Source organism: Magallana gigas, chromosome 8 (assembly GCF_963853765.1).
Source record: "Magallana gigas chromosome 8, xbMagGiga1.1, whole genome shotgun sequence".
Classification (NCBI taxonomy): domain Eukaryota; kingdom Metazoa; phylum Mollusca; class Bivalvia; order Ostreida; family Ostreidae; genus Magallana; species Magallana gigas.
In genome coordinates this window covers 9778616-9804902 of record NC_088860.1, presented here as the reverse complement: position 1 = coordinate 9804902, position 26287 = coordinate 9778616, and the positions used below count along the sequence as shown (strand labels likewise).

Below are 26287 nucleotides of genomic sequence, written 5' to 3'. Positions count from 1 at the left end.
CTATCTTATAAAGTGAATTTAAACTTATTTGGGTGACGATGTTTTCAAGTTGGGATGATTTCCCTTTTACTTAAAGAAAATAATATTTTTGTTTTAACCTGAATGATTACTTACACCTAAAAGAAAAAAATCAAACACACGGCCACGTACAAAAATTAAATCACGCAATGACGCATAGTTTTTAAAAGGTAGCGACAGATTAATGATACCCCTGACGTCATGGGTCGATAAACAGACGGGTACCTGACAGGTATACTTGACGTGGGGGTTGTCTGCTCACGGAGGGAAACTGAAAGACAAAACTCTTACTCGTATGTTTACGTACGTATCTGTGCATTTTGACGTCTCTGACATTGCAATGGACAAAGGGGATTTTCCTTTACTCCACTGTAGATAGAAAATAACAAACAAATTAAGATTGTGGATGTACTCTTAGATTTATTTTACACGTTGATTCATGGTCATGGACTAGCTGATTTGTTCTGTTTTACAGCATTTTGCAAAAAAATAAATAAATATGATACATGTATATAGACGGCAATGTCAAATATTATAAATTACGATAATATAGAATTTTTGAGGCAGTAAAAATGTGTACGAGATAAATTAGTATATAATCAGATGATATATTTAACATACGGCAATTAACCGACTTCCTTAAGTTTTAAAGACGACCAGAGCCCGTGCGGAATCCGTCCCGGTAGGTGATGTAATCCTACCGACAACCAGGAACGAGAAATAAATTTTCTCGTATCTAAACTTCCACTATTTATTACATACGCCGTAAAGTGAGAAACATTTCTCATTCGCTGCTTATCTTGATATGTTGTTGCAATCATATATATCTTTCTCGCTTTCAGAATAGACAAAAACTTAAATTAAATTGAAATATTTCAAGACGACGCACTATCATCCATACTATATATTAGTATAAGTACCGCAACTCATAGCAGGAGCTGAACTTATTTTCTCAACAGTGAATCAGAAATTCCGTGGGAATTTTTTTTTAAATGTGGGATAGTTCTCTGAATAACTACATCAGCAATTTTAAACACGTATCTTGCACTTTTGACTAAATATACCATTTTTGAATTTTATGCATGTAGTTATCTTTCATCATTTAAATAAAAACTAACTAAATGAAAGCGTACAGTTAAAACTATTTTATGAAAGCAAATTCCATCTGTTATACATGTATTAAGAGTCAATGGTCCTCTGGATTGCTATTGATTAAACTTGCGGGACGGACAACCATAACAAAGGTCACAGGAATTATGCAATTTAATGAATGCCAGGCTCGTTATATTTGGTTTGTGTAGATAGCATGTAACATTGGAAGCAGAGGCAAGCGAACGCTATTGCAAAATGTTTGGACAGGATATAAATTTATTTTGTTGTTTTATTGCAATTAAAAGGTTTCAGACCATCAATTCATCCACAGTATAAACATCAAATGTAATTACAAACTTTATTATAATGTTAATAATAGTTTATATGAAAACTACATTTCATTAATTGTGCGTTGCACGCTGTGCATTTTAAAGAAATGTAAAGAAAAAAGAAATACACACGAAATCGGTTTCATAAACGAATCTCATTAAATTCATTTAAACTACTGTAGATTTTATAGAATTCTAAATTTAGAGAGAAAAAAATCAATATTCAATTTTGCAAATCGAAAAAACTTAACAATTTCAAAAGAAAGTAGGAGAATAAAAGTAGATTTGTACATTTATAATTACTACAACAGATCAATAGACTCTTTTGCTGAGAGAAAATAAATCGATAGAAATTTAAACGAAAGATCTTATCTGAGAGATTTTTAATTCTGAGTATCTGGACATTTTATGAAGGAAGTCATCTCCTTTTTTCAGGCGTTGGGAAAGATAACGGCGGTACAGTCTATATAATGGCCGTCTTGAATACATGGCATAATTGAAAATGCCTCTTTACAGGGTCTTTGTATGGCCATTTTATACTTTAATTGAAAATTGTGGACTTGAACGGTAAAATCCTAATATTACGAAACGAAATTGCCCGCTCTTTGCCCACAAAGAAGCTAGGTCTATTATTGAAATATTCGATCCTAGTGTTTACGAATTTATATTCCTTTGCATAGTATTCATGTATAAGAGAGAGAGAGAGAGAGAGAGAGAGAGAGAGAGAGAGAGAGAGAGAGAGAGAGAGAGCTGTTATTAGTAATGATATAAAATACAAGTAACTTCGCTGATATAAAAAATAACGCCGTTAGTGTAATTGTCGCCACATCTTTATTTACACTTTGAAGCAGTTCAAAGGAAAATAATGACATTCTTTCACATTTCTTCTTGGAATAATTACACGGCGATTTTTAGCTTTTCCTCTTTGGACTCAGTTCCTTCATGCAATGTTAATCATTGTGATACGAATTGAGATTGAATAAACAGGAATAAAATGAATATCAATTATTCACGCCTATAAATAACGCTAATTTGTCCCGAGACATGTTGATTTTTCCTGATCCGTTCACTTCGATGCGCCATCTGCCCCTTTAACGATTTGTTCATTACGGCGATGTATCATAGCAAACTTTGCTCTGCTTTTTTCTTCCTGCGCAAAGCTCGCGATTCAATTCGACATCGGGATCTATAAAGAAAAGAAGGAAGGACGAACCGAAGCACAAAAGTTCTGCTGCTATTTGTCTATCTGAACAGAGCATGCGCGACAGAACCTAGAGGGTGTATGTAAATAGCACAAGTTCAAATAATAATTTGTTGTGTATGAGAAAACAGGTAAACGCTGAAGAAAACTTTACAATTCAATGGAATGACACAGAATCAAGTTAGATTGTTGATAAAACGGATTAAAATCTCATTATTTGAAGGCACGGAAATCAGGATAGGGTTTCATTTTTCCATAGCGGCATCTAGTGTTCCCTAGGAGAAATATATGAATCAAGTGTACGTAAGTTTAAATGAAATCACAAAGTGGAAGAAAATGAGAACGTTTTCATTCACTGTGATTTAAATGTGGTGTTTTATTTTAAGCGCAGAACATACGATGTGTAAAATTCGTTTGTGGAAGACGTGGATTTCAACACAGGTGTTTAATTAACTTAAAAACTAAACGATCCGTTTGGAAAGAATTCGTTTTCTAACCTGGATAAAATATGTGAAAGGATGTTCCTATAGTTTTATAAATATTTGACAGCGCTAAAAGCAAGGAAGACTTTGAATATATTAAACGTGTTTGTAAGAAAATATTTACCGATTTAAACGGAGGTGTTTGTTCCAATCATCTCGCCAAACGAAGGCTTGGAATCGATCTTAAAGTCGCTAAATGTTTGCCAAACTAACACTTGAAGAAGGAAGGGAACAAAAGCTTAACATTGTATTCTACCGGTGCCAAACAGCGGAGACCAAAACGCCCGGAACATTGGAGCGAATAGGCAGAATTCATCAATGTTTGCTCTAGACTTAAATCAAGTGAGTGTGCAACTGCCAATGCCAAACCTAGTATTCCAGGGCTTCGATTCTTTGATTGAATATGGTGACAAATTTCACTTGGTATAATTGGAATTCCAGCACATTAGCTGTGTCTTACGAAGTGCTTAACAATGTCACGGACTTGAACGAAAGCAGCACCACGGAGGAACCGGTGGACCCCCACCAGGGTTCGGGGGAGCCCTACACCCTGGCCGAGAGTATCATCATAGGGACCATCCTCTCCCTCTTCATCTTTGTGGCGGTGTTTGGTAATGTGCTGGTTTGTGTGGCTGTGTTTAAAGACAGGAGACTTCGACATCGGACTTACGCCTTCATCGTGTCTCTGGCTATAGCCGACCTGCTCGTCGCCTTACTCGTGATGACGTTTGCCGTGGTAAATGACATCCTTAACAAATGGTTGTTCGGACCGGTCTTCTGTAACATTTGGATTTCTTCCGACATTAACTGTTCCACAGCTTCAATTCTTAACTTGTGTGCTATAAGCCTGGATCGGTACATTCATATCAAAGACCCTTATAAATATAAAACCTTCATGACCAAGAAAATGATGGTGATTATGATATCCACCGTGTGGATTTTATCCCTGACTTTGTCCTTCCTGCCGATTCATTTGCAGTGGCATCGCAATGCCGAGGACCGTTACAAGCCTCTTCCTGAAAACTTGTGTGTAATGGATCTCAACCCCGTTTATTCTGTAGTCTCATCAACGATAAGCTTTTATTTACCGTGTATCATAATGATTATTATTTACGTCAAGTTGTATTGTGCCGCGCGGAGTCACGTCAAGGAAATACGCAAGACAAGTTTCCACATGCCAAATGGCGGCAAAGGTGGGGGATCTGGGTCAAAGGACCACAAAGCCGCTGTAACACTAGGAATTATTATGGGTGTGTTTCTGTTGTGTTGGATGCCTTTCTTTGTGGTTAACTTGGTTGAAGCATTTTGTAAATGTGTTCCTATATTGATGTTTAAGATTTTAACATGGCTGGGATACGTGAATTCGTGCTTGAACCCAATAATTTACAGCATTTTTAACAAGGAATTTAGAAATGCTTTCCGAAAAATCCTCTTTCCTGATTCGTGCAAATGCGTGAGGCCTAAACGAAATGGTTACGCGCAGAGCAGTAGGACCACAAGCAAATCCTTAATTTCAAAATCGGAATATATCATGCATTCAGTAGAAAATGGAAACAGAAGGGACTGTAAAGAACCCTTGTGTGCAGAAGGCACGCCTCTTTAGTCACGTGTGATGTAAGTGACAAATGAGGTAAACTTGTGCTCGAATTTCTTTACTCGTATACATACTGATATTAACGGTAAAACAGTAACCGTCGCAAAGAACTGTGATTATTTAATGGTCGTATATGTCATATATATTTAAAGCTGATTGATGGGATATCTATGTAATTAAAACCCATGATAGTTGTGATCTGTATGAAATATCTATTTCTTTTTTATGCCAGTCAAAGCAGTATTTTCATTTCGCCTGAACTTTAAATATCCAAATCTTGTCTTTCAAAAAGTGTTTGATATTGTTCCGATTTGTAAAGAATCGATAAATTGCTTATGTCCACGCCAAGTCAATACCAACTAGCATTAAAATGTCTGATATTCAAAGAGTTTCTAAATTTATCGAATCCTCCTATTTTAAACACCTTTAGATCATAATTCGCTGCAGGGATTACAAGCTCTATCCAACTGACCTAGAAATTTTTTTTTGTATCGAAAAAAAATATAAAAAGAAAGAGGGGAAAATAGGAAAAGGATTCCAGAACGGCGTGTAGTGCCAATTTCGCAACAATCTTCAGTACAGTGGGTTTATCATGATGCCAAATTATTTATCTATCATTTAATCAAATGCAAGTATACATACAAGCTCGGTGACAATGCTTTAACGTAGTTGACTTTTCTTGTGAATGCCTTATTAAAAAAATAAAGTACTTTTGAAAATGATTTTACATTCAGTTTGTTTATGATTGAAAAAAAATGGTTAGACATGTTCTTCAAAATCGGGCCAGTAGTCTGGTTATAGGATATTTATCTTTTTCCTTGCCTATCGTGTTTAATGAGGGAGGGGGGAATATTTGATCACGGCAATAGTGAAAAAGCAATTCATTCGCTATCAGGAATTATACTTTTCCTTTGTTACTAAACACTTACTAGACCATATTTATAAACAAGGAAAAAAGCAATCCCTTTTCCGTGTGAAATATTTTTTGTTATAAATCTTTTCTATTTATTAAAGTACGATCTGGATTGCCAAAAAATCAGTGATAATTAAAATTGGACTGTCAGTTTTTGACAAGTTGTATCGATTTAAAGTATTTTAGTCATCAGCAACTACAAAACATCGCCAAATGCCACAATTAGGGACTGTTAGAAAGGTTGTCTACGATCAATTTTTACCTAAGTATTGTTTAGTCAGACTGATGGTTAGAATGAAATATGCTATAGAAGTAGTTTCAGATTTATTTACTTTACTTTAAACCATAACCAATTAACTCCTCTGCGACTAAAACAATATTCTTTTTAATACTCACGAAAACATCGCTTTTGTGTAGGCTGTTCTACACATAGCTTGAAACATATTTGGAAGTGACCTTTAGCGTCGTATGGAACTAGTTCGAATTCTGCAAATGGATTTAGAATATTTTATATTTCAAAACTTTTGTGTATTTGATTGGCCGAATCAAAACCCCATTTATTTCTTTTATGAGATCTAGACGGACAATTCTATCGCATTGTTGACTGACATGAACGTTTTGAAATCCATTTAGTCATAGCAGTATATTTTCAAAGAGACAATCGTTCATATGCTTTTATCTCATTATACTATTTATGATTATAGACTGTTACACATCTGCTTGACAGTAATTCATTGCAATAAAAAGTCAACGGACATTCTTTTGGTCTTATTTTCTGTGGTCCTGTGATCGGAATTCCTTCGTTCGTTCAAATTGATTGTAGTATTAATGTGTGTCAAGAGCAGAATAAAGGGTCCATTATTTTGACAATCTCGTGCCGGTTCGAATTTGAAGACGGAAAATTGTTTGAAAGCTTGCATCTGAGAAAAAAGGGGTCTTACCACGCTTGGCGGGTTATATGGATTCATTGTAGAATAGCTAAAAAGCTTGTATTCAATAAAAGATGAATTATGGCTTGACATATATCGTATTTCAATATCCTTATGCAAATAATATCGAAGTGAGTTTTCAATCGCGCTATAATTTTTAACTAAAATAGATTTCAAAAACTTCTACCTTTAAAGATTCTCCGACTACATGTATACTCTTGGTTTGTGCTTTGTACGTGTATGTACACAGCCATGTAGATTTTTATTCACGGTGACAGCTTCGTTTGATATAGCCCTCGGTACTATAATGTAAAAATCTATGTGCGAAAAAGATAATATGTAAATGCAGAAAATGAAGAAAAAAAATAACTGTTAAGTTTCCTTATAGAAAACGAAGCCCTTGACACAAGTATATATCTTTGAATTTAACGCTCACAGTTTCTAAATTGGTCCGAATTTGTATTAAATTTTGGGGGTTGATGATAAAAAGGAGATCCAGTCTGTGCATGCAGTTTTATCCTAAACAAACATGCATTAGAATTTCATTCAATGCATAAGATCTGAAAAATCTTAACACAATATCTAACCATTGAATTTTTTATTTCCGTATTTCTATACAGGTAACACCGGGTAATGTGTAATTGAATAGAATGGGTGTTTAAAAATAGCAAGACTATTAAATTTAAATGCAATAAAACACATTTTTTCTGTCTCCCAAAATTCTATTGAATCTTGTTTTTCTTTTCTTTTTTGTTCGTTATCTAAAAATAGTGTTTTCTATTGGCTCTTCGGGTGACAAATATGAGTCAGCGGTTAAATTTCTTAGGATCCATGGCGTGACACGAAATCACTGAAGCTACTTTAACAGGCAATTGTAATCGTCGCATGAGGAAAAAAAGTGAAGGAAAAAAATTATTCCATTACACATGGCATTTACAGTATCGACGTACAATGGTCACTCTATCGGCGTAATGAATACGGACATTGGCAAACAAATGGCTAAAATTCAATAAGGGTTAAAATCAATCCACATTAATTGGCCTATGGTTCTGAAATGTTACAATTATGAACACAGTCCAACTACAATAAGCAATATCCTTACGTCAAAAAATCGAAAACAATGTATTTTAATGCAATATTTTAAAAGCCTGCCAGTGCGAATGCAGGTATATGAACATTAGTGTCTTGCATAAACTACCGCACAATTTGATATACATGTATTTTCGAAAAATTATCAGCAACGTAAGAAGGCTAGTTATTGGTTTCTAAAATATGTACTTTTGTAATATATTTCTTGCTTTTTATCATGTAAGGTAAATGTGAAGGTGAACCAAATTCAGTCAAAATACAGTTTAACGTCTCGTTTTATTCCAATAAGTATCAGTCGCGATAAATACTGAAGTATAATTTGCGAAAAAGCAAAAGTGGTGTTAAAACTAATAAGCACTGGGAGTAAACATTTTGTAAGTTGATCCAGAAATATAGATTTTTATATAAATTCGCGCCAGATTCAATGGGAGCTGTGTCAAATTTACACCAAAATTCTGAGTTTATTAGATGACCAGCATTTCGTGATAAGTATCAACAACCTTATTTTCCATGAAAGTTGTTCAACCCTGAAAATACTTTTACTATTACGAAATCTAGCATTGCAAGTGGTAAAAATGATAATATTAGTTTTTTCTTTTTAAAAATGTTATTATAAATTAAATGAATTACACTGTGGCCATTTGAAATCTTTCAAAAACCAAATCTTGCCAAAATATTGCTCTTTTGATTAAATAAACGAGTCCGTTATTTAAACATTAGCATGTATTCCCATGTAATTTTTAAGAATGTGTCTTCACAAATAATTAATATCTCTCTCTCTCTCTCTCTCTCTCTCTCTCTCTCTCTCTCTCTCTCTCTCTCTCTCTCTCTCTCTCTCTCTCAAAATACGGTGTCAATTCCCCTAATCATGTAAGGAATATATTGGTTGTAAATTTTGAATGTCCACATACAATCTTTTAATAAAGCACCCCAAGCTAAAATTAATAACAAACCAAACACCTTTGATGGCAAATGGATTGTTTGTACCCCATAAGAAGGTATTGAATCTTAACCTGGAATCTAAATGTTTACTCAGAGCTTATGAAGGGTCCTTCTAAATGTCTTTACCTTTGCCGGTTAAGCAAAACATTTTGAGCACACACAGAATGGGTGAGGTAGGTAATCCATGTTAATATTCAAAATATACACGCGTGGTTACTGATCTCGTCTTGAAACCCGAGATAATCTATGTTAAGACTCCACACAATGGATGAACCCGCCTTATGTAAAATAAACACATCCCCCACAGAAAATCAAATTTGTTTTTCTCTTTCCTGTAGACGTATAAACTTACGTTCAAATACGTCTTTGGTCATAACCTTCATAAGACTGGGGGTGTGTATGGGAAAAAAACCTAGAATTTTATCAAAATGTTTATCCTGAGTGTTTTACGTCGATTTTCATGAATTTGTCAAGCACCTGTTCAAGGTATATTGGGTCCCCAGGGTCAAAGGATTAAAATGGAAGAAACATGTCTCGCACACACACGTTATGGGTTAAATCAAGAGGAAAGTTCCCTACGATAAGTTTAATGAGGCATCGTTTGTTATTTCATACTTTTCATGTTCGCTAGCAATATACACGGGATCCCTATTCCCATTGCATGATCTTGTACATCCCATTTATACAAAGCATGTAACTTTCTCCTAAAAAGCATGCTATTCCGTATAATGACTTTGAGACTCATCCAAATCACGTGTCAATTTCATCTCCGTTAATAATCGACAATGAAATTGAAATCAGCATGTTTTTCCCTAGATGTTACACATTAGGGGGTTTATTCCATTCATAAACTAGGGGATATTGATTTATTTTGCATGTTAAACATTGGTATTTCTCTTTGCGTATTGGTATGTGGTCATTCTATGAATATAGTCAATTACGTTCATTTAGCACTTTATATATTAAAACCACATTGAGTAAATTTATCAATATATCTACATATCATACAGATTTTCCCTAGAGACGGATCTAGTTCTATTTTATTTCAAATTTGAAAAACATATACCTTTGCCGTACATCACAAACATATTCATGCTTTTCGGAATAAAAAAAATGATGACCTCAAAAATTTGATACCTTTAGATCCTTAAGGAGGCTGGATAGTCAACAATTTAACAATCAGATCTACCGAAATTATAAGATCTGATTTGTTAAGCTATAAACTCTTATTTAGTAAAGAAAAACATCTACTAGTACATGTTTACGCATCTTCCTATACTTTTATATAGAGCTCTTTTTCCAAAGGAGATCAATACAGTTTAAAACAGGCCATGCCCATCGAGTTCTCTTAACTCTTCGATATTGCTTTATTTCTTAGTATTGCCACTGAATTCTTGTATACATTGCATATTATATATTTACTACTATATGATCACAAACAATAAAAGCCTCGTGAAATCAAATGTGTTATAAAGTGAGCTGAGTAATCACGAACAGTATCGCGAATGAAAATCCATTCACAGATTTCTGCCAGTTTTTCTCATACATCGAAATATTAAGAAATTTGCGAAGATTTGTACAGAGAAAGTTTTATTCTGCAGAAAGAGAAAAAAACTTGCAATCAAAGCCAAGAAAAAGAAGTTTTACGATGACGAAGAAATGGAGGCTGAAATTAAAGTTCGTGGTAGATCGATGGAGAATGAAAAAAATTAATCAGCAGTCCTTGCTTGCTTGCTTTTAGTACTGTCCAAAATGCATCTTATCCGGGATTCTTAGACATGAAGGCGAGAGATGAAGAGGCACTGAGTCTGCTGCAGGCATTTGATATTATTTGGGAACTCGGATTAAGCTAAGAGTACCAATGTATTAAAGCCATGGATTTATTTCCCGAAATAATTATGAATTCATAATCCTTAGAAATTATTTTCTTTCCTGTTTTTGTAAAGCAAAGATAAAAGCTATCTTATCCGATGCTACATGCAGTCGTATCATAAAGGTTAATAAAACGTAGCAAGAGCGCCCAATATTGCGATGAATATGGCCAATTCTGGTACAATTGACCAAGCGGCTAAACAGACACGTGTACGATATGACCCGATCGCTAGCAATCAGATATAATAACATAGGAAGATATTAATCGGCGTGTGCACCAAGTCTGTGGATAAAACAATAAAACAATGTTGGTTATTAATCAGAATGGCACCAATTGACCGCTACACGGGGAACCCTTGTTAGTGATGATAGATTATAAGACATGACACTTTGTTTATGAGGAATTTCTTGGGTAGACGAGAACAAGGGAATGGCCGAGCAGCGATGTGCCAAATAAAATGACCATAGAACGCCTTTAATGTATGCAATGTAATGAATACTTCTAAAACTTTCAAAAACGTTGATATTAATTCGAGAGAGAGAGAGAGAGAGAGAGAGAGAGAGAGAGAGAGAGAGAGAGAGAGACACAGACCAGACAGATACTTATTAATCAGCAGAACAGTTCTTCAAGCGCTAACAGTTCCAAAGTTATCTAGAAGTACGGAAAAGCTACTGGATGTGTATATAGTGAAGCAGTAACAATGAATAATGTTATTTGACAACGGTTACGCTTTTGTTCTTAATATAACAAACATAATTTGACCTTAGCAAGCCTTTTCTTTTCTCCAAAAGCGATGATCCCATCTCTACCCTTCATTGGTTAGTCGGTGCTTTGTTCAAGATAAGTCGGTCATTCCTGATAGGAAAGGACCGCCAATATCACAGACTCGGACCAGGGACGTTAGAAATACCACGACACTTAAAGACTCCTTGTATGTGAACATAATGTGAACATATGGACAAAAATAATTTTGTTAATTGTATGCAATATCACTACATACACATGCATATGCATGTTTAATACGACCCTCCATGTGCATATACAGAAAACGGAAAAGACACTTGCTGATGTCAAGGAAATGTTTCACTTCAAAGACTTCATAAACAACGCAACATTTATATGTGTTCACACTAAGGGTAATTATGCGTGTATCTTCAATGTTAAGAGACTGGAAGATTGAATAATGCATGTAAATGTTCGAATGAATAATGCAGTTTGAACCGTCGCACTTTTCTGCATTTATGGGATCGGTTGCTGTTTATTTCACCACACCTTTCCAGATGAATTAGACTTCCTTTTAATGCAAGGTAAACATTTTATTTCAGGGCGTGTTTAATAGTTGGTGCTCTGTCTACAATATCTACATTTTCACGAAGAGAAGTTGACGTATTTTAAGGAAAGAGGAAACTGTCCTATAGTTCTAATTCTTCATAAATAACGCAATTGGAAGGTTCATTAACAGAAAAGAGACAGTGAAACACTTAATGAATTATAGGAAGATGACAAAATAAGCATGCTTGTAGATATAAACAGTAATATTGCAGACCTAAAAATACTAGACCAAAAGCTAGCAATTTCAATTACGTTAAAAATAATTACAGTTTTTAACATGAATGGTTTTAAAATGTGCAAATAGACCAATTTGTAGATCAAATGAAATTTAAAAAAGAAGAAAATGAAAACAAATTTAAAAGCCTTTGTAAATCAAATTCATTTAAAAATGCTAAATCATTGACACAGTATAAGATCCTATTAACCATCGCGCATTCAATTAAAGTTAAGAGTGCTGCTTGTACGAGTGCACAATAATATTCTTACAAGTGTAAGTGTAGGGAAAAGATTTAAACTATTAAGTTTCAATTGTCCCAAAAAATTCTTAAGAGAGAGTGCGATATGTCAATTTCACCCAATAGGGGAAACGAAAAGAAATACTCAAAATATCATAATTATTTGATCGTATTCCCAGTGTTATGTTTTATATTTCAAGCGAACTCTACTGTAATAACGAAATTTGAATTTAATCGTCCGCTGAATGAACTCAATTTATGAGATCACCCAGTGCAATAAAGAGTGCAAAAAAGTAAAAACTGCAACCAAGGAACATTATTCAAAACATGTATGCACTTCAGCAGGGAAATAAAAGAAGTAAAGGATGCCTGTATTTTATCATTACAATTCTCAAAGATCACGAAGCCAATTACAACGTCCTTGGTGAAAAATGAATACGAAAACAAGTGTACGGGGTCTCTGATATCTTTATTATCATCATCAGAAAAATTCCAAAACTATTGTGTTTCCTCCCAAACCAAGCAAACAATCTGATGTTTTTTTCAGTCACCCTCTGAAACTTCTGCATATCTACACGGAACTCTCCTCCAACGCACTCTCCTGCGTTGGAGGTTTTTCTTATGTATTCTTTGCAAATTAGTTTGAGTAAGATTGAGTCTTGGGATCATAAAGAATTTTAACAAGATGCCTCGCTTGGACAGACGGAACGACACACAGATACACTAATCACTGGATGGTTTCCGCAGAATAGAGCAGAACTACTTTTAACAGATGGCTAATGGAAGAAACAATTTCTGCAGGCTCGTTGCATGCACTCTTAGAGACCCAACTGTCAATATAAAGCTAGTGTTTAATGTATTATAATTGCTTGTTATGTATTGTGTTTTTAACAAGCATTTCAATTCAGATGGTGTATATTTTTTGTAATTTATCCTTTTCTGTTACATCAAGCAGTTTTATGCATGTACATTGCTTTTGTACAGTAGCACAGTTTAATGTAAATTTGAAACGCTGAGCAGACGTGCTATAACATGAAGCAAACCAAACCTCAACAAGAGAAGAGTAATGTCATATTGTAAATTTGGAATTAACCGCATGGCAGTAAACACAAAATTATGACAACTTTGTCATGTTATAAAATTTATATTTACTGCCATCCGTGTTACAACGCACTTTGAAAAAAAATTTCAAATAGCGTTGATTTGGTCCCAAATTTAACTCAGTTTGAAATATTTTTTAAAAGTGTGTAATTGTTTTCAAAGTGCGTTGCCACACACCCGTGTGGCAACGCACTTTCAAAAAAATTTTCAAAGTGCGTTAAATTTGGGACCAAATCAGCGCACTTTGAAAAAAAATTTCAAAGTGCGTTAAGAATGTACATCAACATTTTGTTGTATCGAGACTCAACGCACTTTGAACAAATATGTATCAATCACAAATTCTCTAATTTCTTATTTATTGATAGTATGATGAATTGTTAACACTATGGTGATCCTTATTTACCGTATTTGAGAACGGGGATGGGGATGGGTGTAGGGGATAACCAAAGATACAGGCTAATTACCAGTACATCATGTAATTGATTAGAGGAAGAAGGTCCCTTATCCCTTATTTTATCCTTCCAAAACTTGATTTTCAGCAACATTTAAGATCGGAAAAAGAAACATGCTCTGTTGTAAATTAAGTGAATGCAGTGATATTGAAAAACCGGGCTGTCAAAACAAAAAATTCTCCATTGGTATGTTACATGTAAAGAATCTATAAGTATTTCAAAATTAACCCTCTTTTCATATTCAAATCAAATCTTATGGAAAAAAAAATTACATTAAAAATTTTTATAAACATAAAAATAAGTATTAGAATGCGGGTTTATTTTCTCGCGCTGATCTTCTAAAATATCATATTGTTTTTGATAAACATACATGTAACTAGATACGATCTCGTTACGAGTAACGAGTAGGTCTTCCTTGCGATTTCTGTTTTAAATCATACCATGATTAATCGATACAATTTCAGATTTACCCCGCCCCCCCCCCCACACACACACACACACTTTCAAATAATGTATACAAATCCCTAATTACGTATTAAATGCGTGTGGCAATGAGTTTTCCAGATAGATATTGCTACAATCAACAACTTTGGTTCTATAATGCATTACAAAATCTTTATCGTTTTTAAGTTATTTGTAATAGAGTTTAAGAGTGCCCTGGCCCCTAATTTAAGGGGCCAGCCACTTTTTCTTGATTTCTTTGAAAAGGTTTTAAGAATACTAACATTTTTTGCTCTTACATCTATTTAAAATTGTTGATTATTTTTGAGATACAAATGTTTAAACATTTAAGGGGCCAGCCATCTAGATCCTTAATGGGGACAGAAATTCGTGTTTTGATAAGTGGAATCAATTTAAATCATAAATTCAAACATTTTCTCTTCTATGATGTCTAACAAAATATTTCTACTTCTCTAGTTATATTGCGTCAAATGTTAAGTTCTTTGGCCCCTAAAAATCCCTAATTACGTAATAAATGGGCGTGGCAATGATTTTTTTCTGATAGATATTGGTACGATCAACAACTTAGCTTCTATAAAGCATTACAAAATCTTTATCGTTTTTAAGTTATTTTTTATAGAGTTTAAGAGTGCCCTGGCCCCGAATTTAAGGGGCCAGCCCCTTTTTCTTGATTTCTTTGAAAAGGTCTTAAGGATACTAACATTTTTTGTTCTTACACCCATTTAAAATTGTTGATCATTTTTGAGATACAAATGTTTGAATATTTTAGGGGCCAGCCCTCTAGATCCTTAATGGGGACAGACATTGGTGCTTTGATAAATGGAATCGATTAGAATCATAAATGCAAACATTTCCTCTTCTACAATGCTTAACAAAATATGTCTCCGTTTCTAGATATATTGCGTGAAAGTTTAATTACTTTGGCCCCTAGAAAATCTTTAATTACGTAATAAATGGGCGTGGCAATGATTTTTCTGATAGATATTATTACGATCGACAACTTTGCTTCTATAATGCATTACAACATTTTTATTGTTTTTAAGTTATTTGTAATAGAGTTTACGAGCGTCGTGGCCCCAAAATAAAGGGGCCAGCCCCTTTTTCTTGATTTTGTCGGAAAGAACTTATGATTATCTACTACTTTTGTTATATATGTCTTAACAAAATACCAACTCTTAAAAGGAAACAGATCAAATCGTTTGAAGATTTTGAATAGAAATCCGTACCCAATTTTCGTGCCCAGGCGAGCTCCAAGAAATGGCGCCAGTGGCGTAAAACAACATAATAGTGCACAACTTCAAACTATAGACTACCTATCTTGAAAATTTCATAGTCATATCTCTGATAGTTTCTGAGATCAGCTCTGCACAAAATAGGTCGTAAAAATGTACAAAATGGCCGATAAATCAGTACCGGAAGTGATGACAGAAAAAGTCTCAAAAATGTATTAAGTTTACATCTAGTCCCATCTTCTGTGAAAAAATGGTTGAAATCGGTTGAACAGTTTTCGAGAAATCTCGTGCACAAAATTTGGAAAAAAAAAATAATAAGAAACAGTACGAAAACTATAAGGTCTTCCGTTGGAAACGGAAGACCTTAACTATTTAAGGTCTTCCGTTTCCAAAGGAAGACCTTATAGTTTTCGTACGATTTCTTCTTATTATTATTTTTTTCCACAAATTTTGTGCACGCGATTTCTCGAAAACTATTCGACCGATTTCAATCATTTATTCACAGATGATGAGACTTGAAATTAAATTTATACATTTTTTAGATTTTCCCTATCGTCACTTCCGGTACCGATTAATCGACCATTTTGCACATTTTTACGACCTATTTTGTGCAGAGTTGATCTCAGAAACTATCAGAGATATGACTATGAAATTTTCAGGATAGGTATTCTATAGTTTGAAGTTGTGCACTATTGTGTTGTTTTACGCCAGTGGCGCTATCTCTTGAAGCTCGCCTCGGCACGAAAATTGGGTACGAATTTTTATTCAAAATTGTCATACGTTTTGATCTGTATCTTTTTATCAGTTGATATTTTGATAAAATATATATAACAAAAGTGGTAGATAATCATAAATTCTTTCCAACAAAATCAAGAAAAAGGGGCTGGCCCCTTTTTTTAGGGGCCAAGAGACTCATAAACTCTATTACAAATAATTTAAAAACGATAAAGGTATTGTAATCCATTATAGAAGCAAAGTTGTTGATAATACCAATATCTTTTAGAAAAGATCATTGTTACGCCCTTTTATTACGTAATAAGAGACTTTTAGGAGCCAAAATACTTAAACTTTGACGCAATATATCTAGAAAAGGAGACATATTTTGTTAGACATCATAGAAAAGAAAATGTTAGCATTTATGATTTAAATCGATTCCACTTATAGAAACACCAATGTCTGTCCCCATTAGGGATTTAGAGGGCTGGCCCCTAAAATATTCAATCATTTGTATCTCAAAAATGAACAACAATTTAGGATGGGCGTAAGAAGAAAAAATGTTTGTATTGTTAAGACCTTTTCAAAAAAATCAAAAAAAAGCGGCTGACCCCTTTAATTAGGAGCCAAGAGACTCGTAAATTTTATTACAAATAACTTAAAAACAATAAAGATTTTGTTAATGCATTATAGAAGCAAAGTTGTTAATCGTAACAATATCTCTCAGAAAAAATCAAGGCCACGCCTATTTATTGCGTAATATGGATTTTTAAGGGGCCAAAGTACTTAAAGTTGGACGCAATATATCTAGAAAAGGAGACATATTTTGTTTAGCATTGTAGAAGAGAAAATGTTTTCATTGATGATTCTAATCGGTTCCATTAATCAAAGCACCAATGTCTGTCCCCATTAAGGATCTAGAGGACTGGCCCCTAAAATATTCAATCATCTGTATCAAAAAAATGAACAACCATTTTCGGTGGTTGTAAAAACAAAAAATATTAGTATTCGTGGGACCTTTTGAATGAACTCTAGGGAAAGGGGCTGGCCCTTTTAAATAAGGGGCCAAGAGACTAGTAAATTCTCTTACAAATACCTTAAAAACAATCAAGATTTTGTAAAGCATTATAGAAGCAAAGTTGTTGATCGTAACAATATTAGTTTGAAAAACTCATTGCCACACCAACTGATGACGTCACTAGGAATTTTAGGGGACTAAAATCTTAAATCTTTAATGTGCTGTATGTAAAAAAGCAAAACTCTTTGTCAAGCATTTGAAAGGATATAGACAATCGTATACATTATCTGAAAGACAGGGGTTGAGTGGAAATTCTATAATTTCTTTGATATTTTAATGGTATCGTTTAAAAAATTGAACGGAAGACCTACTCGTTACTCGTAACGAGATCGTATCTAGTTTACGTATCCTTTTTTCACATCATGTTTGTTACAAACACATGCAATAAGCCAGTTTAAATATGTTATACATTGATTTCCATTTTCAATATACATAAATCATATTCGTTCTGGCATAGCCTAATATGTCAGATAAGAATTAAATTAACCACATACTCAAAAAAGGAAAATGCAGTTACTTAGCGATGAAGTTCATTTCATATTTGGATAATTCAAATCTCCCAAAGAACTACTAAAAGGAAAAAAATTCTCATCTAGAAACTGTTTATCAAGTTAGCTGAGAACGCAATGAGTTCTTTTTTATATATATCACATTAAGCTAAACAAGGTTAAAACAATCAATTATAGTGTATATAAATCACTAAACCATGAACATTTTTCCAAAGTGTTTTGATATCGTCGATATCAACGCACTTTGTAAAAAAAATATTTTTTTTCAAAGTGCGTTGACTTGGTCCCAATATTAACGCACTTTTTTCAAAGTGCGTATTTTTTCAAAGTGCGTTGTAACACAGCCGGTAAATTTAAAATTTACAACATTACAGTAAATTCGGTGAATCAAAACCAGAACAATTGTCTTCAGTAAATCACCAGAATATCTCAACCGATGGCAACGACGTGACAGAATTTCGACTGACATCATTTCTGGATTCGGTTGATTTAAAGCATCTGTCGGATGCAATACTAAGTATTGCAGGGGGCATGCGTACCACAGATCAGTATATATTGCACCGCTTATGAGCAGTGCCGTCATCATTTGACAGTTTTATGCTGAGATAGAAGACAGGGGTCTGGTGGAAATGAGAAAATAATGGCGAAGGGATATACAAAACAAGATATCAGCTTGACAAGAAAATATCTTCTTAATCTACTTTGCCCGTTCAAGAGTTATCTATGACCTAAGCTCATGTTGTTTACGGCAGTTTTTTAGGTATATGATTTATAAGACTGCATTATTTTTCTCATACAGAATTTGATGAGTTTCAAATGCAGATATTTGATGCTCGTCTGACACCCATACCATAACTTAAGTATGATTGACAATAGGACTTTCAATTGACTTGATAAATATTAACTCAACGTTGCATTCATTTGCATTCTTTCAGATACATGTAATTTTTTAATATTTTATGTTATAAATGAATCTTTAGTTATTGTTTCATACAAAATACATTAGTCTCAGTTGATGGTTTGATGCACGAGAATCGAATTTCACTATGCCAGAAATTGCATGGTTCCACCTACAGATGACCAAAACTTAACCCGATATAAAATAGCACCAGGAGGAGTTTCTTTGAACCCAACATCCTTCATTAATGGACACATATTAAAGTTGACCAGTTTATCACTTATAATCCGTGACGGTACAACGCTAACTCAAATTGATATCGAACTTACTCCCGACCAAAAGGACAAGCACTTGGCGATAGAGATTTAGATTAGGATAGTGGCGGGGTCAAACGTGCCTGGCCTTTGGGTAATACAACATCACATTCATATAGGCATGTCTTTGTGTACAAATGTATGCTGAAAACTGATTTTTATTTTACACTGATGACTATGTACTCAAAGTGTTGTTAAAACTTTGCAAGCAAATGTAGCTTTATTTTCTTTATTGTTATCTACAAATGATCTACGATCTATCGTACAACCAAGATCAAGTCAAATGTCTTCATGTAAAAACGCAATTGTGTTGCCAGGTCTGTTTCTCAAAGTCATTTGTAAAATGCATCCCTGACCCTCAAATAGCTGAGTCTATTAAGAGTATTAAGAAACTAAATTATGTAATTTTATATATGGGTTTATACAATGAATTCGGATCGAACAGAACACATGATTATAGCCAAATCTGGGCTCTTTCCATTAGGGTAATGGCATAGCCAAGCTTTATTTACTTCATGAGCATTACGCAAAAGTTTTCATGGTGGTTTTTTTTAATATGAATAACAAACCTCTCTCTCTCTCTCTCTCTCTCTCTCTCTCTCTGATTGCTGATAGTTGTTCTGACGCACGGGTATTGGACTATGCTAAGGCTTCTTTTTGTATGATTTGGGTGATAGTGACACTGCAAATTGTTTTAACACGTGCATTGATTTTCGAAGCGTTCCACGGCGTAACTTTGATAGACTGCTTTCACCATTTTTTGAATTACAGTGTAAGATCATTTCAAAGCAAGTAATTCAAAACTATAATGTAAAGCAATCGTTTTGTTTACAACCAAGCCAACAGCTATGAGCTCAGTTTTAAAATGCGAGACCTGAGAGTTTAGGTTTATGTTACTGAATTATTGCATATTGTTGGGGTTTTTTAATTACTCTATATCTAAATACAATATAGATTTAGATAGATAGATAGATAGATAGATAGATAGATAGATAGATAGATAGATAGATAGATAGATAGATAGATAGATAGATAGATAGATAGATAGATAGATAGATAGATATTGCATGACAGTAGTAAACTAAAACAATTTTCTTTAATGCCACACAACTTGTCATCTAGCCTCACCAAAACGAGACTTTGACCGTTACTGGCTTTATATTGATTTCACTGTCAAACCTAGGGCCAGAAGGGCCGACACTCACTTACTCTTTGAGACTGTATCAACCATAAGTTGTAAGTGGTGCCACTAAAGACTAATTGATTCCTGTGGGAACCGCTTTTTTATTACATGTCGATTAACGGTGGCGCTTTCACTCTCAGTTGATGCAGTCCCGTGATTTGTTTAATCTGCTCTCGACAGGAAAGAGGTATCAATAAAAGTTTGTATCTTGATCGGTTCAAATGACCATCGACCGGAAGTGGTCCTGATGGATGTAATGGAAGTTTCAAAGGAAAGACTGGACCATTATTTTAATCCGGATTGCTAGCTACGGAATCGCTAAGCGAAGTGATACATAACGTTTTGAGAAATAACGACGATTAAAGCATGCATGCGTCATGGTATAATGAGACTCGAAAAAAAATATTTAAAGGCTGAAAATCGTTTTCATTAAATCCTTGAAAATTGATCAAGACGTCGCATTTGAAAAAATATGAATATTTAATGCAACTTATCTATATTTGAATATTGAGAATTTCCGTAGTTATTATCTTGCAAAATCTTTTAAAATTGCTGCAAAATTCCGCATAATTGGTAAATTAATTTTAAATTAATTTTATGTTAAGGAAAATATGCCAAGCTAATCCAACGTTTGTTATAAGTTTTGATAAAATTCAAAGATTTGAATTCCCCGGCCTTTTTAATACACATACCAATACTTTGATAGGCCTGATGGCTATATCTAATAGATTGGTGCAGTAGTGACCTGATATTGATAAGAGACATAATTTCATTTGAAATTATGTGTTCTTAATACAACTAAGCTCCTAAGAAGTCACGCGTCTTTAGAGCTATCCTATTTCCTAAACACCGAACTAAAACATTTCGGACACTTATCTATTCTCTCTCAGACGACGTGTTCATCATTCATTGATTTGGTGGTATGATCTGTTGCGCGAATTACACAGCTTTATCATTCAATTTATCATAACATTTTTATACGAAAATCCTCTTGCAGACAGGTCTATAATCGTATAATGGACTATTACAGTTGGACCAGCGCGTCCGGAACTCCTTGTTATCCCCAGAAATGAGGTACAACTCACAGTTCTGTATACAATTAGTTCATTTCCGACAGTTTGGGAATCAGATTTGTCTGATTCTAAAATTATTGCTGACCTCATAAATAGTTGTATTGATATTTTCTGAGGACAGAATCGGCAGAGAGATGGACTGGCACTGGACCGAAAAAAGCGAAATTATTCAAGGCTTTCACCACCTTGACAAACGTTCGAATGGAACACGCAGAAAGTGAATGGGAATATGCTTTAAGAGATTACTATATACGATTTTTTCAAGTTTATTTATAGACATTAAAGTCGTAAAGTCCGAGACAAGATATTAGGAATGCTCTAAAAAGAAGTTAATTATTCAGACATTAGTGGCTTTCATGAATACTCAGTACAAGCATTAAAATAACTACTAAAATATTTTGTTGAAAAATTGATTGCATGAACAAGAAAAATCACGTCGCTTTTATGGCATGAATATTTTACTGGTTTTATGCTTACAATTCTCTCTTAAAGCCCCTCATTTTTTACAAATTACATTAAAACAAGATGGTAATGGAAAAATTGTGTTTCAATCAAATTTGCAAGACAAAGGTTTGATCTTTGCTTGCGTTGAAATTTGAACCGTGACGAAAGTCAGAAAAAATAATGGCGCTCTTTGTACCGAAGCATCATTTTATCTTATCTTCCACTTTATTTCCCTTCCAGAATGATGAGGAATATTGTTTTTATCTTGGTAATTGTGTGATTTTGAACCAAAAATACGCTATTAAACAATGTATAATGTAACCCAGCCATTACTTTGGTCGAAACGTCTAGAATAAAAATAATGAGAAACATTGATAGGTATATGAAAGTATATTTCTTTATTAGAAACAAGAGATATATTTTGTTTTTTACCGTATCATACATACTTAAAACTTATCGTAAATCGATTCTTTATAAATTATATAGATAATCACTTTTTGTACAGGAACGCCTTCCTCCTTGCTTATGTCTTTTGGAGAACCAAATTTGTTACTCTAGTCAGTATATCTGTATGGCATATACACTCAAATCTTGTTCTAGGATATTTACGTAGATTCCTGGTCAATTCCCACATTGACCCTTTTATTAATAGCCGCAATCACTGACCAGTCTGTAAAATAAGCAGCACTCTGATTTTGTCAGCTTACAATCCGTAAACTGTCAAGACAGCAGTCTGTAGTTAACATCAGTGGCTCGCGGGCCGCTGTGATCTTTGAATGTTATTATCGCACTCACAAGGGAATGCGCTCTCGGTTTCATATTGATTTGATACCTATACGAATGCTCATTATTAATCGCTTGTGGTTTCTGCAGAATTGTCTTGGTTTTTGTCTTGTGTTTTCATCGAATGTTCACACTTTCTGCATTCCAATGTCGCTTTTCCAAACATCTCTTGATTCTACCATAAAACATAACAGACAGCTCTAAGGAGAATATCGGTGGAATAGTGTTACAGATACCAAATAATCAAATGCATTTTAGATGATATATCACACTTTGAGGCAAAAAATAAATCAAAAACCACGATAACATCGGTATTTTCATGGTAAAATATTTGTTATGGGCCAAAATGTTGATTATTTCACTTGTTTTTCTTACAAGTTTAGCTTTTCAGAGTGCTAAGAGGATGAAAATAAAATATTCTAAGTGGGTGCTGATTATAATTACACACGGTAGTTAACTCAACACCTGGTTATGTAGAATGGGTGTTTGAAATTGTTAACTTGCTTCTGAAAGCGTTTGAGTGAGTCCCATTCATGCTGAGAAATGGTGTACCATACAAAGTGGGTGACGAAATATCATACGCGTTAAAGTGGGCCCCTTAATTTAACAAATTATCTCAATTTATTCTAAAGCCTACATGCGTTATCATTTGTATCAGGTGCGCCATAAAAAATTATGTCGTTTTAACTGACAGTGACGTCATGATATGTCGTGCGTGCGCAATAACAAAACTTCAAAATATCAAATAATATCTATACAAGTCTATACTCTGTATTTGCCGCGTAATCACGATGACTTTGATAAATCCATGCATGCACATTGAACAGCTTGATACATCGGGGTTTTTTTAACAGTATGCATATACACCAACAATTGCTATATTTTCTTAGACATTAATCTACATGTCAGAAATTCATAAATTGTTTGTAAAAAATGAAAGCCTACATGGGAAATTTGCCGATGATGTGCGTGTTGTTTGAAGATTGTTTTGCAAAACCAAAATGTATTTTCTTTTATTTTTCATTCGAGAACATGGCAGCAATTCATAACTTTTTATTCAGCGCTATTCATAACCGATATATTTCTATCACCCCCTGACACAACATTAGCACTGCCATATCAACGTGAAACTAGACTGCTCAAACCGAACGCTCCGCGGGAGACACCGTTTTGAAGAAGTTTAGAAACCTAATCTGTTAAAGTTTTATAAAATTCATAACTGATATTTACTTAAAGCTTGAGAAAGTCGTTAGGCATTTCAAGTATGTTTTTCTTTGAGTTTTAAAATAGATCTGTTAGACACTGGATTCTACTCATGGCGGAGTGAACAAATATTGGTAATGGTGATTACACATACTATATAACGGTATACACTGTGCATATGTAGGTCAGTAGTGAATTATTCAATATATATATTTATCAATAAAGTTATCTAGTAACACGAGGCATATGGGTTGTTTACATGCAAATCAAACAAAACCTTTGAGGTTTTCAAAAGCTTGAATGAGCTAGTTTCAACATTCTTTTACCAATTTCAGACATCAATGACTGAATTGTTCACAAGTGTTAGATACAAAGCATGAAGTAGATAATTCATGTTAACGGAAATTGTGAACTAATATTAGGGACCTATATACTAACAAAAGTATACTTTAAAAAAAGGGTCCTAATTGCGTACTGTGAACTAGTATATTTAGATGTATAATACTATTTTAATACTTATTCAGAAACACAATGGTGGGCAGTGCGGCCCATCGGTTTATCAACATGATACATGTAGTATAAATATTGTTAAGATTTCAAGATAAAGTATCCTTAGCAGAGCTAATATTGATAAAAAAAAATTAAAAAATTATATGCTAATAATATCTTATTATTCGATTACATGTCATATCTTTTGACAGATTTACCAAATCACAACCAAATTAGGTTCATGTTTAATATATAATCTTTAAATTTTGACTGCAATCAAGAACAACTATATTAACGTACCAAAAATAAAATTAAATGTCGATTGTAAATAAGAAAGGTGAATGAAATCAATCAAACTTTTAAGATGAACTAGTTGTTTTGGTTTGCAATACGTTAAATATACATCAAATTGCCAATTATTGACGAATTCTACTTCATTTCAGCTTTCGACGAAAAATGGGACACGTGGGTCGATGGACAAGAAATAATTTTACTGTACACTATATATTTGATAAATATTTTGAACTCATGGCCAATGAAATTCTACACGTGTGTCCACAAGCGCTCTGGTCGTTATTGCAATCCTACTGTAGTGCTATGTACTAGGCCTTTGTAATTCTTTAAGTAAGAAGTCGTAAGAAATCACGTTGAGTTTGTATGGGTATTCCAATCAATGTCCTGTTTCGCCCGCCATTGAAACTCATCGGCGCGTGGTGTACAACGCTCAGTAACATAATTAGCCCAATTTTAAACACGTTTACAGGGCCAAAACTCGTCTCAAAGTATGCCATAGTACTTAGTGTATTTTCGGATCTTAAGATAAAGACAGAACAGCATCTTAAATTCGTTTTGAGTTGGTGGCGATTAGTCTGTGCATCATTAAATGTTGACAATTACTTATTCCATTGTGGTCAATTTTAGTTAAATCAAATCAGACATGCTATAAATAATTAAGGATCTACATTTAGTTTAGCTTGTTCAATATTACATGAAATCTCTGTTCTAAATCAATCAATCTAAAGGTTTAAAATACAATATTTCCAGTGTAACACTACATTATGTACAAGTATGATAATTTTGAATAAAATCAAATAAATACTTTTTAATTTTTTAAATATTGCTACTGTTGGCTCAATTATCTAGGCTATAAGCAATACAAGTGAAAATGGTATCATGTTGCCACCCAAAACAGAAAGATAAACACGTGTGTATTTGAGTGTTACACTTCAAGTATATCGAGTACAGTATTCACAATTATCAATAAAACAGAACAAAAGATATAACACCATTTACAAACTCATAAAGCAAACTTACTCCATTAATACTCATTTGCCAAAAGATAATATCGCCGCCATTCTCACAAAATATACATGGTATTTCGTATTGAACACAAAACCGTTATTTTATTCTTTCTTTGTACTAAGTGGTCATAATATGTTGTCTCGCATTCAATTTCGACGTCGTTCAATGTTTAAGTGTATTCTATCCAAATATTGAACACAAGGTTTGAGTATTGATATTTCTTGGACGGGTATTCGCGCTCTTTTGTCAGCTCCCATTTTGTTTGATCGACAAGGTCGCAAGATATGGCACTTATTTTGGGAAGAAAAAAAGATTGAACATATCAAAACACCAAATCTACCGATTTATTATTGGTGAATGATGGTATATAATTACTGTTCTTTTGATAAATGAAAAAAATCTGTCCATAATGTGTGTCATTGGCGAATCTAGATGGTCGCCTTTTACACAATATTGATATTTTGACGACGTCTTTTCAAAGTCTCGTCGATTGTAATTCTCTCTTCGCGAAATTCTACATTAATTTGGGATCTGGGCCGTAGATTTTCATTTTACCTCCTAAGAAGAATGTTAGGAAAAACCACTACGACATCTAGTTAAAATTTGATCATGGAATGATAAAAAAAATTCAATTCATTATTCGATGACTAGTAACTTAACAATTCTGCATTACAGACAAACTTATCTTATGTAATACAGAAGGGCCATGCCAGCAGCTGTATTGAAAGATATTCATTTTATTATAGCACATTTTCATTCTTCACAAAAGACAGCGGTCCATTTTCAGCCGTGACATTTTGA

At 33.9% G+C, this 26287-nt stretch overlaps 1 protein-coding gene across 1 annotated transcript; it reads left to right on the top strand.

Annotated features, from left to right (window-relative positions):
- The first annotated feature begins 2539 nt into the window (after nucleotides 1–2539).
- LOC105333552 (dopamine receptor 1-like) lies at nucleotides 2540–5736 on the top strand. Its single transcript, XM_011436579.4, has one exon. The coding sequence runs from the start codon at nucleotides 3526–3528 to the stop codon at nucleotides 4723–4725; it is 1200 nt and encodes a 399-aa protein (XP_011434881.1). The 5' UTR covers nucleotides 2540–3525; the 3' UTR covers nucleotides 4726–5736.
- Nucleotides 5737–26287: the final 20551 nt, after the last annotated feature.

Excerpts from the sequence above, each read along its gene's own strand:
- LOC105333552 (XM_011436579.4), top strand. The coding sequence starts at position 3,526 with ATGGTGACAAATTTCACTTGGTATAATTGGAATTCCAGCACATTAGCT.